The sequence below is a fragment of the Accipiter gentilis genome, chromosome 1, assembly GCF_929443795.1.
Source record: "Accipiter gentilis chromosome 1, bAccGen1.1, whole genome shotgun sequence".
NCBI lineage: Eukaryota > Metazoa > Chordata > Aves > Accipitriformes > Accipitridae > Astur > Astur gentilis.
In genome coordinates this window covers 32,331,602-32,346,091 of record NC_064880.1, presented here as the reverse complement: position 1 = coordinate 32,346,091, position 14,490 = coordinate 32,331,602, and the positions used below count along the sequence as shown (strand labels likewise).

Below are 14,490 nucleotides of genomic sequence, written 5' to 3'. Positions count from 1 at the left end.
GCAGAATGACTCCACATGGGGACACAAAGCTTTTATTAATAGTATCGTAAGATGCTAACACAAAAGCACAACTGTGTATATTGGAGGTAAAAACCACACAACTTCGATTTAAAAGATGAGATAGTGACTCTCCTTTTCTTTCATGTATTTCTATATGAAACTTTGTTTAAAGTGACTGTTTAGGTTTCAGAAATGTGTACTTGTATAGCTAGAGTAAGTGCCATGTATTCAGCCACAACAGCCTATTCCCAGATGCTAACAACAGGAAAAACAAGTCTGTATATAATTAGTGCAATGCATAAAACCTCTTATTTTTAGGTAGCTGCAAAGTTTCCAGTTACTTAAAGTAGTTCTCCAATATATTGCCAAACTTCCCTTTACTAGGGGTAACCACAACACATTCAAGATAAATAAAAATACAGTTAACACAATCCTACATCTTTTCCTCAGGGAAAACATTCTTTGATTTAACTTCCAATATTGACACATGCAAAATAAGGAGGAATGAAATGTGAGCCTGCAGCGATGGCACACTCTCCTTGAACCCTGCGCTCAGTCTCATGCTGTAGAGGGTGAAAAGGATGCAGTCCTAGTACTCTGGTGTAATATAAGGCAGAAAGAGTCACTATTTAAGTCTAATTTTATTCTATGAGCTAATTTTATTCCACTGGTAAAGAATTCTAGAAGGACCCATTGAAATACTTAAAAGTTGTTTCTGTGAGGTCTATTCAGTGAAACGATGTTTTGGTAACTTCATTACAACAGATGTTTTAAGTTTCATGGAAACCTCCCCTTTCACCTCCAATGTTACTTAAATTAATTATTCTATTATTGGTCTTTTGTTTGTAATTAAAGAGAGTTTGCTTTAAATAGCTAAGTGTAGCTCAGTGATATGGTTAGCTGATTTGCCCTTCGTTGAAATGCAAAAACACACAAAGAAAACCCTGAAATTTCAACTGTCATTGTTTATTACTGTTTTGGCTACATTCTCTACAATTTCAGCAGCATCTTAAAGAGACAGTTAATGTTTCTTTATATACAATGAAAACAAAATGGCTTGCAACATCAGAAACAAGAGCAACAGTTTAACTGTACAATACTAAATGAAAACCTGTGGTAATACAGCCTCCTTTTTCTGCAACATGGACAAAATTACATATAGGTATTCAGCATCAAGAATGGGATAGTAAAAAGAACGGTGAATGGGAGAGAGATACACTGTTCTGAAAAATAAGTTTCTACCATACAAGGCAGTTAGAAAATGTTTCACATTTTAAAGTATCTGTACAAGCCACAAGAAACATTTCCGTGTTGATAGGAACTTCCAGAAATAGAGAATAACCATGAGCAACTTCTACATCTAGTATCAATGCGCTCTCCAGGTTGAGAACGCAATAAACTGACTTAAAGAACTGTACTGTATATTGCCAACACAGATCTGTTTTACATGCCTTGATTGTTAATGAATTACCTACTCTTAATCTCTCTATAACGTACAGTTGACTTGCACCTTAAGGAGGTCATTTGATTCTTTTGCAAAATTAAAAGCAACGTCATTTAGCAGCAATTAAAAGCGCCTTGAGGGAGACTTAAAAAAAATACAATATCCAATTAGAAAAAGCCATACTTTAAACATTTGTACAGGAATAAGTTGCTGAAATTTAACTGAAAATGTGACATCTGTACAACAATTTACAATAGAGCTAGAAGGGAATTTATCATTATTCCTGCATAGAACATTATACATGACCTGTTTGCATTTGGTTTCATACTGTTGCTTGCTTTTATCAGAAGCCTGGAAAGTTTCACAAGTTTCAATACCACAGCAAGTATAGTATTTTTAGAAAATTGAGCGGATTTCAAAATTAGCAATCTATTTGAGAAATAATTACTAGGAATTCCATATCACTCTTCCAATCAAAATTCAGTGAAACGCCACCGCATTTTTGGAGGTACAAGCCTGAGTTGCCAAATAAAATACTACAGTTTTATCTGAGGAATCTGATACAGAACATATGACCGTCTCACACTCCTTCCTTTGGTTTCGAAAGATCTATGTCTTGGAAAGACGGCAGTTAATTTAGTTTATAGCCAGGCACGGAATTTTTCCTGTGTTTTCGAATTTGCTCACTACCCTTTTTTATTTAAATAATGAAAAACTACCCTTCGTGTTAGAACTTTCCAGTATCAACCAAATGTACTTTAAGTATTAAAAAGATTATTTACAATGTTCCCCAGAAAAAACTAAAAACGTTTTCTTCAGTCTTAAACACAGTATACCTGTTAGTGCGTAACAGGCAGTGTCATCCTTCAATGTTTAAAGGTATTTCTCAGAAGGGTACATTTATTCACAGTCCATGATCCATTCCAATCATACAAATGACACTATGTAGGAGGACTTCAGTCTGAAAACACAGTTATCAAACTTGTCCTGTGTAAAAACACTCAAATGCTTTCAAGCTCAAGTCTGCATCTGGAAACTACACAAAGGTATCATGCCATTCCTCGGTTGGAGAAATTTCAGTACGAAATAATGCTTGAAGTAGGTGGTGTAGGGGATGCTGCTAGCCCAGTCATATGCAAGTTTCCTGAAGAATTTGATCTCCTCATATGAGGGAGAAGATAAGGATCATTAGCCAGCTGGTGGACATCAAATCTATCCTCTTTTCGGTATGCTAAACAGCGTCTGATAAAGGCCTAGAAAAGAAATGTAAAAAGTTACAATACCATTCCAAATAATTATGTCTGCTTACAAGCAAATATGCATGTCCTCCTGGATAAACTAGTTTCTAAACAAATTCTTGTTCATATGTAATTCAATTCAAATGACAGTGTAAAATTTTACTACTGAGCCCAATGAAAAAATGTAACATCACAGCAGGAAAAAAAAAAATCAGCAAATTAATTGACTTCAGATAATCACACTTTAAATATATATTTCCATGTTTAGGAACTATATTTACAAGTCAAACATTAGCATCTCACACAGTTAAACTTCTGCATGTGTTATCTATGAATGGCTTAGTAAAATCCAGAAGCAAATGTCAGAGGATTGAAATAGTAGAAAGGAGTTCCACAGAGCTTCTCAAACCATTCAGCTGTGTGGTAGATGAAGATAGATGGAAGATGCAGGGGCAGAATTTCAACGCTTTAGTTGACCTTTGAAAGCAGGCATTACCATGTGCCATGATGGAATAGAGCAAAACATGAAATTTTACAATGGTGGTTGCCAAGTTCAACAGGCATTAAATAACTAGCAGACTATTTAAGAAACCACTACCTAGCTGGAACTCCTTTCCCAGAAAAAACTCAATCCCATCCACTTAAAACTACCTAATCAATTGAAAAATTCTGTAGCTATCTTCGGGACTGTTCTTGAGACACTATGTTTAAATCCATACAATGTACGCCAATCATTTTGTGCTGAAAGTTTCTGTCAAGTCTTATGTCTAGCATACACAGAACATTTGGTCTCCTGAGAGCTTCAGCTTCAACATTTAATGATAGAAAATCCTTATTATTGCTACAGAACTGATTAGCACATCATTACTTAATTTAGAACTTAATTTAAAAGAATTACGTATCTTTGATAAATCTGTTCAGCTGTTTGTTCTTTGCTCCAATTAAAAACTGGAGATTAAAGGAAAAAATCTGTGATACAAGTTCCAGAGAATCCTGCTAGAATTTACTTCTATCTTCTATCAATTACATAACCAGCACGAACAAGGTACGAAATAAAAATCATGCACATCTGTTAATATACATTCATGCGTTCTTGGACATTATGGATTTTAAATTCTTTACAATAAATCCTTCGTAACATTGAATTCTTAGGAGTCGTTTGCAAGATCCTCAGAGTAACAATTTATGTATAAAATGTTTGTGGAATACTTCATGCTTCTGTGGTACTGTAGACACACTACTGTGATGCAAAGGGGAACATTACACATAATAGGAAAAAGTGAGGAGGATCAAAGGACAGTTACAGTCTGAAAACTAACTAATAATGTCATTTCAGGTTCCATATTTATTTCATCTCTGTGTTTTCCAAATCAGAATTTCAGTTTACAAGCTGTTCTCTTCCAACTGCCAGGCCTATAAATCTGAAAGACAATTTGGATTCTACACAGTCATCATAAATGGTCTGAATTTACAAGTTAGTCTGAAATTGTTTTATAGCATTTCCACCAGAGAATAATTTCTCCCTCTCTCAGCTATCGTGACAATGTTAATAAGAGTGGAGAACACTGAAAGTTTTTTTTAGTCTTTCAAACAAACAAACAGAACATGAAATACACAGAGAATGTAAAATAAGTTGCCAATTCTCCATGCTGAACTGTCTGCTCTTTCCCAACATCCTCTATATAAAAACTACTAATGACAAAGAAATGCAAAGTTAAAAGACAGGGATATAAACTGTTAATATGTAATGTTATCAGTTATATGATGTGTACTTGTCAACTGCGTTCAAAGGACACAATTTTTCCAAATGGGGGTGAAAAAACAAAACCAGCAAACAAAAAACTCAACTACACAAAAACCCCAGGACAAACTACAACTCTTCAATCAAATTTTCATAACCTTAACTGCAACTTGCTCACTAATACTACTTTTAGAAAGCCTAACCAATGGATATATACCACAAATTATAACAGCAGGTTTATGTACCCAAAAGACATTTTCTTGGGAAGTTACAGCCTCTAGAAATATGTTTCCTTTCCTTTTAATCTTCAGAAGCTAAATCTTAACATTCTTAAATTTTTTGCAGCTTGTGTCCCAAATCTAAGTATGTTTAATTAGTTGCTGAAACTTGAATAGGCATTCTACTATCTTGGCATTTTTTTCAACGAGCACATCTCTACTGCATATGGCCTTGAATATATCTTTCAAAAATTAGGACAGTTTTACAAACAAGTAATATATGAAATATGCGCTTCCATATTCACAGAATTGGATCTGTGTTACAGATGCTCAGAGCAGCAATCATTTGGGAAACCACCTTAACCTGTTTCTGAATAGCTAGTCTGTGGAGAGGAGTTTGATACTACAGAGGTTTCAAAATAAGATTTTTAAATACAGGAAACATTGCCATCCACACCTTTGTGGCAGATCAACTATTTTGGCAGTCTTATTTCCTGAATTAGCGTCAACATATCTTATAGATTCTTAATCTTAAGAATTTATGTTTCTAAACTCAGCTTTGAGTTAATACACACATACTATGACCTTTCAAGCGGAAAAGTGTTAGCAGGCATATCCTCCAGGTATTTGGTAGTCAAATAGTTCTTCAAGCCAATAAGGCTGCAGACAATAACACTCACTGTTTTCAGAAAGAGCTTGTTACTGTTAGCAGAAGTATTTCACAAGAACTTCTAGCAAGACAGCCTGAGTGAGACACATAAGGTCCTCTGGGAAAAAGCAAAGCAAACCATATTTGAGGCAGCCTATTTTAAAACTGCTTGCAAATTTCTGGAATGTGTATATATATATAGACTTGCTTTGAAGTACATGATTTTGAGAAGTCCCAGAGTAAGTTTGCTTAAATAAAGCCAATAGAACACCAGTTCTCCATTATGTTTTCCTACATGTTTAGTTACTACATCCCACAGCATTCTTAAGTTAACAGCAATTTTACAGCTGAATCTTTTATGATTAACGTTTTAACTGTTACTCAGAGATCATAAGAAAAGTTACCTTGGCTTCATTGCTTACAACAGGTTTGACAGGGAACTGAACTTCTGTGGCTTTTAATATTGTATTTTCTTGTAAGATATCTTGCTGTGATTGATTGTGGCCAAATGGCTGAAAATAAGCACATGATTTTTTTCGTGAGAGTTATCCAACTACTTTGATTTCATAAATATTTATGCTGTAGTAAGTTGTTGCACTGTTAATACAAACTGATAACCATTCTGTAAATAAAAAAGTTTCTGTCAAGATTTTCTACATTTCTTGCAGTATCAACGCACACCACCAAAAAGTAACACAAGTAATTTTCCATGTAGATTCACATCTTTATGACTATCATTCATAGTCTACTGGAAACAGGCATTTACACTAAAACTCTAAGACTTTCAAACAACATTTTCCTTACCTTTCTACCATAAAGGCATTGGAAAAAGATTACTCCAACTGACCATACATCAACCTTATTAGAAATCTTTGGTGGCTCTTTGCCAACTACAAAACACTCTGGAGGCAAGTACCTGGAAAACAAAACATGCATCTCAGTGTCTGCAAGTAGATGCATGGCATCACTAGAACTTGTTCAAATATCAAATTATACAAACACTTCACATACGTCTTGTGGTCTTTTGGCAACTGTACAGTTGCCTTACGATCCGCACTCCAACACCTTGCACACTCATCAAAACTGACTTTAGTTTTTTGTATAGTCAGTCAGTCAAATAGAGGGTCTATTTTATACAGGCACAAATACTAACATTCTTTACCTAATTCACTAATTGTAATTTTTTTTTAATTGGGATCCTAGGTTAAATATGAACCTTCTCCATCTATCAGAGCAAGAAAAGATGAAAGCCATATAGGGCATTTTACAGCAAGCCCTGCTTAGGAATCAAAGATGGTGTAGATATGGCTTAAAGGCCCTTTAGCTAAGTTTTTATTAAGAATAATGACATTAACCAGAGGGGTGTATGGTAGACAAAGGTGACTGGTTATTTCCACTCCTATAATCTGCAGGAAGTCATACTTAAAGAGCTGAAAGTTAGGAAGTTCCTGTGCCACTCCTGAATTACAGGAGAACTGGTAAAATGGAACCTCCTTTAAAAAACAAACAAAATCTCCCAAACTATCAATATGGGTGCAGTTAAGTATTATTGACTGTAATATCTAAAATTGAAAAACGCATCAAAACTATTAGAGCAACTACAGACCAGACACTTTCATCAATAGCATATAAGACTTTAAAAATTTTTTTTAAGAAATATTTGTAGAAATGGAAATAAGCAGAAAAATGAGAAGAATGCAACACAAATATGAATTTCACACAGTATCACAAAATATCTTCTGGAATACTTGTGTACAACTCCGATTACAACAATCAAGAAAAATGAGCTTAAAGTGATGCAAGTGCAAAGAAAGCTACTAAAATGATCTGAAGAATGGAGTGCCTACAATTCAGGGGAAAAAACTGAAGGCTATAAAAACACCAAGGAGCAAGTACTAGGAAGGGAAACAACCTACTTCAGGGAGGACAGTGTTGGCACAGGAACAAACAAGTATAAACTGGCCACAAATAAACACAGTCTGTAAATTAGAGGATTAGGTTTCTAATGATCAGAGAACTGAGGTTACGGAACACACTTCAAATCAGATTACTGGGGACAAAACACTAACTAAATTTAATACAAACGTCTGTAAGTTTACAAAAGAGATTATGTGACCTAACTGCCTGGAAAGGCAGGTAACTGGACCCAGTGACTGAGGAAATCCCTTCCTGGACTATGCTGCTCACAGTTTGTGCAATCTGCTCTAAACAGACTCATCCCCCACCTCAAACTCACTCAAAAGATTTCCCTCCTTAATGAAGATTTTGGGCTCAGACAAAGTGTGAATTAGAAATGCAGAGATTCGTCATGAACCTATAATGGTCAAAGACCTTTTCTGATCCCTTAGTTTACAGATTAGCGTCTGTGGCATTTTAGATTAAACCAAAGGCCAAAATTTTTTGACATGCATTCCTACAATAAAATATTTAAATTGGTGTTTAAACAGGTAAAGCATTAAAAAGAGTAGCAAAAGCCTAACACTGCTAGAATGCTTCAACTTGAGTAATCATCTTTTCACAGCATGTGTGCATTGGCATTTGTGCAAGAGTATGTGTGTTTTCTTTTCTAAAAAATCTGAAGGAAAAGTCAAAAACTTTACTATGTGCAACTTCCGAATATGGGAAAAGTTGCGGAGCAAATGGGAACGACACTGGCTTCTCTGTTTAGAGTTAGGTTTCAGCTCTTGACTCTGATCTTGCTACAAGCAGAATGAGGAGAGAAAGAGCAATGAATTCACAAGCAGTAACCTGGCCAACACAGGCTTCCTATTCCACCCACCCTGACACACCTACCATGCATCCAGGCTCAAGGAGCTACTGTGCCATGAAGAAGCTGCATCTTTAGAGAGCAAATTCTAGAAACAGCTCTTCTGTAAGCAATGAAATGCTTATTGTCATTCCTGTTCTGTAGGCAGCTCTAAAACTTCAGGGTTTTGGACAAGCATGCAAGTGAATACAGAAAACAAATCACAGCTGCTGAGCTGTCTTTAACCTTTAGGATGGAAGAGTAAATACTCTTTTGTCCTAAGGACATTACCTGCTGGTAATCCCTGCTCTAAGATTTCCAAGGACTAAGCACCCACACTTAATCATCATAGCTCTGTCAAACGTCTTCAACCACCTGCAGCCAAAGATTAAACACCTGCTTCTTCAGGGAAACCATGTTTCTATAACATAGTGATCATCTCCACATTTTTATTTTTTTGTATATTAAAAAACCAACCAACACTCTCACACTCTCTTATCTTACTTGTTATGTTACCATTCTAACATTTGGTAATATCAACATTCACAGTACTGCACAAAAATCTTTGTCATCCATGTTAATATTTTTAATCCTAGCTCTCTCTCCAAATTGGCTTTATAAGAGACCATTTATGAAATCTGAACAATGACCCAGAGTCTAAACAGCAAAATCAAACCAGGCATTACCAGTAAGTTCCTGCTCCCTGTGAAGTTAAATCCATTCCATCCACACCATAGCTATCATCATCCATTATTTTGGACAGGCCAAAATCAGTAATTTTTATTTCTCCACATGCTGTTCCATCTACAAGAAGGATATTACCTATCCAGGGGGAAAAAAAAAAAAATTACCTCAAAAAAAGCTAACAGAATGCTTTATTTTCAAAACCAGGCTCAATTTCCAGGAACATCTAACTTCATGAGGTGTAAGTGACACCTTTACATCATCTTTATATCCTCAAGTCTAGAGTAACTTGATTATGACACATCTGAGTGCAGTCTCAGGAACTTTCTAGGTTATCATCTGAAATGGCTCCCTCAGCTGGGAGCTGGCTGGACAGCGAGGAAACACCAAAATCTAGTGAGGAAACACTAAAACGTAGCAGTATACCTGTTACAATGAAGTTTCATATTTTTCTGCCCAGAACAAATCCTACACTACAGGTTTCAGGGCTTGCATATGCCGCAAAATTGTGCCAAGAAACTGCTGCAGTACTACGAATCTCACTCCATGTGTTAAAGCTGTACAATAATTTCTTGATATAAAAGTTATTTGATAAAGTTCCTCTGAGAACAAAAACTAATGAGACTAAGAATACATTCTGTACAATACCATATGAGAGAAATCTATATGAACAATTTGTTGCACAGCAGCAAGCAAACAGGCTGGCACTAAGAGTTACATTACAAAACCCCATGCTTGGAAGTGTAGCAGATTAAAGTACATGAAGAATACAAGCATCATTCATGCAAGGTGGTAAAACAAAGGCCATGGAATCAAGACGGAATACATTGTTTATTACCATGCTTATTACTCATTGTAAAGAAAACTGTGAAGTCCTGTTTTGAAGTGCTTATGCTGAGATGCTGGAAGTGATTAATTACCCATTTCAATCCTTTACAGGCTAAGAAATACATAAGGGAAAAATTATTTACATGTCAGCATTCCACAATGATCAGACAGGGCTCAGCCAACTAAAGGTCTTATCTGTTTATATTGCTAAATACCAATGTACCTATCTATGTGCTATATGATTTCTTCCTACAAATTCAAACCAAAATAATACAAAGTAGAAAAGTGATGACAAACATTTTCCCAAAGAAAAAACAGATAATTTGGGCAATAAAACTAGGAAGAAAAGCACACACTGTTTTCGATTGTTTACAGTAAGTGTGACATAGAGAAGATAATGTTGGTATTTTCAGGCATGAATTACAAACAAAATAGAGGATTAAAAAAAATAAAAAAGACATTTTCAATCGTAACATTCCTCATTTACCTGGTTTAAGATCATAGTGTATAATAGGGGGCTTGATCTCATTGAGATACCGTAGTGCATTTACTATTTGCATTACAATGGACCTAGCTTCCTTCTCTGACATCAATTTATGTTGCTTGAGATAGAAATCCAAGTCATTGCCTTCACAGTATTCTAACACCGTGCAAAACCTAGGGTAGAATTCAGAGAGACAAAATTAAATAACATATCAAACTGTACCATCGGAAACGGAGAAATTACAACCTAGTTTGATACTAGCCAGTTTAAGAATGGCTGCCTGAATATTAAATTACATGAATGAAATTGTTAATAGAACACATGGCATAACTACTACCTTATGAAAACTGACATAAATCAGAACATTCATATTCACCAAAAGAGAAAATGCATCCATATTGACAAGAGGTTAAGTTTAAAAAACCCCCCTTATTTATGTAAGTACGTTTCTCAATAGAAAAATATACTCACTATGCCTTAAGATGTGACACAATTTCATCAAAGAGGTGCAGCCCAGTGACCGGGGTTAAGCTTAGGCTAATAATGCTACTGATGTCATTTAGTCTTGGAAAACTTGTCTAAGCTACAGCAGCCTTTTGGAGCTACACTGCAGCAGCCCTTGCCCTGCCCAAAAACATTACAGCACTGCATGTCCCTTTCACCCTCAGGACATCCTGTAGGGCTTGTTAATCAGGTGTTGCAAAACACGTTTTTCATCACTTCGTAGAAGGCCTGCAATATTTAGCCGAGACAAAATTCTGCAACTAGTGTGTTTTGTTTCCAAGTCCCCTTAAGGAAACCCTAAACGCTTTGGCTGAAAATAAGAACATATTATTTTTGTTCAAATACTCTTCATTTCTGTTTATCTAATGTACGGCACTAAAACTATTGCCAAGTTCTAGAAAATGTATCATTTTATATACTTACGTATCTGTATCCAGGGAGAAGTAGTCATACAGTTTAACTATCCGGGGATGATCCAGTTCTTTGTGTATTCTATACTCTCTGCAGGCATGTCTAAAAGAAGACGGATACATTAACCTTCTACAATCAATAAAATGCTATTCAATTTAACATATGAAGCATAAGTCATTAATATTTACTTGTGGTAGTTTTCTTTCTTTTCATCCCTCCAGCTTTTGTTAAGCTGGTGAATCTTCACAGCAGCATATCTTTGTTCATAAAGATCAAAAGCCTAAAAAAGAAACCCACAAATATGGGAAAGTTATAACCAAAGATGATAAAAATAACACCCAATAAAGAGAGGGAAAAAAAATGGCATGCAATTCACAAGTCTACAGTAATGCTACCTCCCTCCCTGGGTTAATCGAAGTTTGCTCAACCAGTGTTTAAAGAGTATACCACATTACAATCCTTCTGCTTATTTAGTTCCCCCTCCCTCCTGCCAAAAATCAAATGTACAAACATACATGGTTCAAACATTAGATTTAGCAGACCCAACACACTCTACCTTGTACACTTCACTGAAGCCACCTCGGCCAAGTAAATGGAGTAACAAATACCGTTCATTCAACGTTGGGTGATCTTTAAATCTCAAAAAGAAAAAAAAAAAAAATTCTATTTGAGGTATACAAATAGGGTCTAAAATGTAAATCTCTTACTTCTCAAATGGAGCTTTTTTTTTTTACTAGCAATATATATGTTGAACAACATTACACCATGTGTAACCTTATGGCACAACTATGCAACATGGCCAACTTCAGTACTTTTTGACTATTTAGTGTACAAATGCTATCACAACGCCATCATCAAACCAGTCAATTCTGGCAAATTTTTGTCTACTTTTGTCTCTATTTTTGTGAGGATAAGACAAGCACCATTAAATTTAAACATGCGATACAAGGCCTCTGTCGTCATTGTGCCAAATTTTACAGAAGTCTCAAACTTCAGCTTTCTGGAACAGACGAGGAGGATAGTCTTCCAATTTCACATGAAACATAACCAGGCCTGTTGTACATACCTGCCTCTTTTTAAGAAAATGGGTTTTATATAACAATAAGAAGTTAAAAAATGACAAAGAGCAATATGGGAAAACACACCAAAGGACTGAGTATCTGCTTGTACTCTAATCAAAAGCAAGAAGAAAACACTCCTTCCAAACACCAAATGATGCTGCAAGACAGAGAAAAGGATCATACTCTCTCCTGAAATGTGCGGAAGACAAAATACATCCTTTCATCCAACCAGGGGGAAGGGAGGTGAATACTCACCACTTTTCTAGTGCAATGATGAGACAACTATACTCATGAATCCAGGGCCAGCTGCCAGTTACACGCCATATAAAACTTTAAGGAAGCGTTTAGGGCTAGCTAGTCTGCCAACAGGTCATCCCATCCTTCCATGTTCTCTGTCATTTTGGAGGTATGGTCATAGTCAAGTATTTGAGGGAAGATGCATATTCTTGCTTACTGTGCCCCTTTTAAACATAAAACTTTCCTTTTCCTCACTATGAAAATACATATTTCAATGCTAAAGACATTTTTTAAAACTTCATGAACAGTAAGTAATGCACTTAGTGCAGAAGAAATAACAAATTTAGAGGTAGCATCATTAGGTGATTGATGTCATGTGACCAGTAGCCCAATTCTTTAAAACCACAGTCAACAAATTTAGATTTATATTTTCTTGGTTCTTCAATTACACATATGCTTCTAGTAGGGCCAATCTTGTGAACCTTACCACCTTCCCTCTCCACTGCTGCTTCTGCTACTCCGTGTGGCTCTCCATGGCTCAGAACCTGCACCTTGCAGGTAGCCCCAGCATCGCATGGGCTATAAACCGGACAGGGAAGCCCTAACCTACACTCTCAACTTGTCCTGTTATAGCAGTGCAGTTGTAAATACCACATGCAGACATACAAGTTTACCCACCTCTGAACTGGGCAATAATTCCTACTCTTCATTGTCAAGGCTGGAACGCCAAACAGGTGAGTTTGCTGCCTACTTTGCTTGGGGAGGGCATACATGGGTAATGTAGAGGGGAATGTTGCTAGAACAAGAAAGAGGGCTCAACTTTGCTGGAAGCTGAAAACCCAACAGGATTTGAGTCAGGACCCAACAGCTGCTTTGCTTCAAACCCTCCCCCTTATCAAATGGCCAAGTTGCCAAGATGCATTAAGGAAAGACAGTGGGGGCTAGAGACCTAAATTACTTCTCCATTGCTTCTGTCTTCTATATTATGAGTGTAAGCTGCAGCTTGGCCAGTTGGTAAATACTCAAGCCTAAACTCCCATAAAAACATGAACACACAGTTTAAAGCTTTTTGTTCTGTACCATAAAATGTATCAAAATTGACTGCAGAAAACGAGCAGTGAAGCTGCGGTATTCTGCCTGTCCATGTCCTGTAACTCTGTTTTCCACTGGGAATGTAATTTGGACATTCTTTGCCCCACATACGCAACATTTACACAGTCAAAGCCTGTCACTTTTCTGTGGCCTTTATTACTTCTTGTTGAAGGATGCTTTTTTAAAAAAAAACCCAACAAACCCAAAACCAAACCCCAAAACACCAACCCCAAACTCTTCTAATGCAAACACTGAAGATTAAAAAACATTATCATTTAACCTGTAAAGAACTGCTTGTTTATTTGTTGTACGACATTTATTTTTGAAGGAAAATATTCTGCCATTGAATTGTAAGCATCAACACTAATTATTTTTCATACCCAAAACACAACACCAATTTAGCTATCAATTAGCACTATAGCACATGGTAAAAATAAATTTCTGTATTCCTGCAGGGTAGGTATGGGGACCTACCTGTTGCATCAAACCTCCCAGCCTTTTTCTTGCATTATTGTCAGCTAAGTGAATTGCATTAGGTTCCCTTACAAGATTTTTTTTTTAGCCTAGTAATATGGTCTAGCAAGTTTTAGCTCTCCTGCACTATAAGCTGTGTATATATGTTATTTCTTGCATATTCAATAAAACCATTAGTAAGTTTACTAAATATAAGTAATTCTATTCTTTCTGAAGTTTAAATAAGTTGGTGTTTAAAAGATATACAAAGAGAACCAAAGAAAAATTTATGAACAAGCCTCTCCTCTGTAGGTAAAATGTGATTTCAGAGCATTATTTTAAAAATAGACATGCAAAATTAAGACAGTAAGTCTCTTACTGTGAATTATCTTCATTATTTATTCTTTTCAGTTCTCTTATGTGAAGATTCCTAACTCTTTCCAAACGTTCAAGTTCTGCTTGTATTTCAGCTTCCTCCTGCAAATGAAAAGAATGGAATATAAAAGCTCATTTACTCCCCATTTGAAAAGGGTATTTTTACCCCTGCATCAATACTAGCGGTGATGGAGGAACATTACATTACAAAACCCTGCTGAACTAGAAGAAAGCACTGCTTTTCTCTTAAAGCCAGAAAAATTCAGAAAGATAAGGCAAAAGCCTGTTTCAAGGAACCTTTCTGTCCATGAACCCACAGGTAATG

At 36.0% G+C, this 14,490-nt stretch overlaps 1 protein-coding gene across 2 annotated transcripts in view; it reads right to left on the bottom strand.

The window, feature by feature from the left end:
• Positions 1 to 945: 945 nt before the first annotated feature.
• TLK1 (tousled like kinase 1) overlaps positions 946 to 14,490 on the bottom strand; it is a 77,544-nt gene continuing 63,999 nt past the window's right edge. For both annotated transcript variants that reach the window (XM_049814115.1, XM_049814105.1), the window contains exons 13-21: positions 14,170 to 14,267; positions 11,504 to 11,585; positions 11,136 to 11,227; positions 10,960 to 11,049; positions 10,036 to 10,205; positions 8,723 to 8,858; positions 6,095 to 6,206; positions 5,695 to 5,802; positions 946 to 2,697 (exon numbers count right to left, since the gene is read on the bottom strand). In XM_049814115.1, coding sequence (XP_049670072.1) covers positions 2,521 to 2,697; positions 5,695 to 5,802; positions 6,095 to 6,206; positions 8,723 to 8,858; positions 10,036 to 10,205; positions 10,960 to 11,049; positions 11,136 to 11,227; positions 11,504 to 11,585; positions 14,170 to 14,267 — 1,065 coding nt within the window. In that variant the 3' untranslated portion in view covers positions 946 to 2,520. The remainder of the gene's footprint in view (positions 2,698 to 5,694; positions 5,803 to 6,094; positions 6,207 to 8,722; positions 8,859 to 10,035; positions 10,206 to 10,959; positions 11,050 to 11,135; positions 11,228 to 11,503; positions 11,586 to 14,169; positions 14,268 to 14,490) is intronic.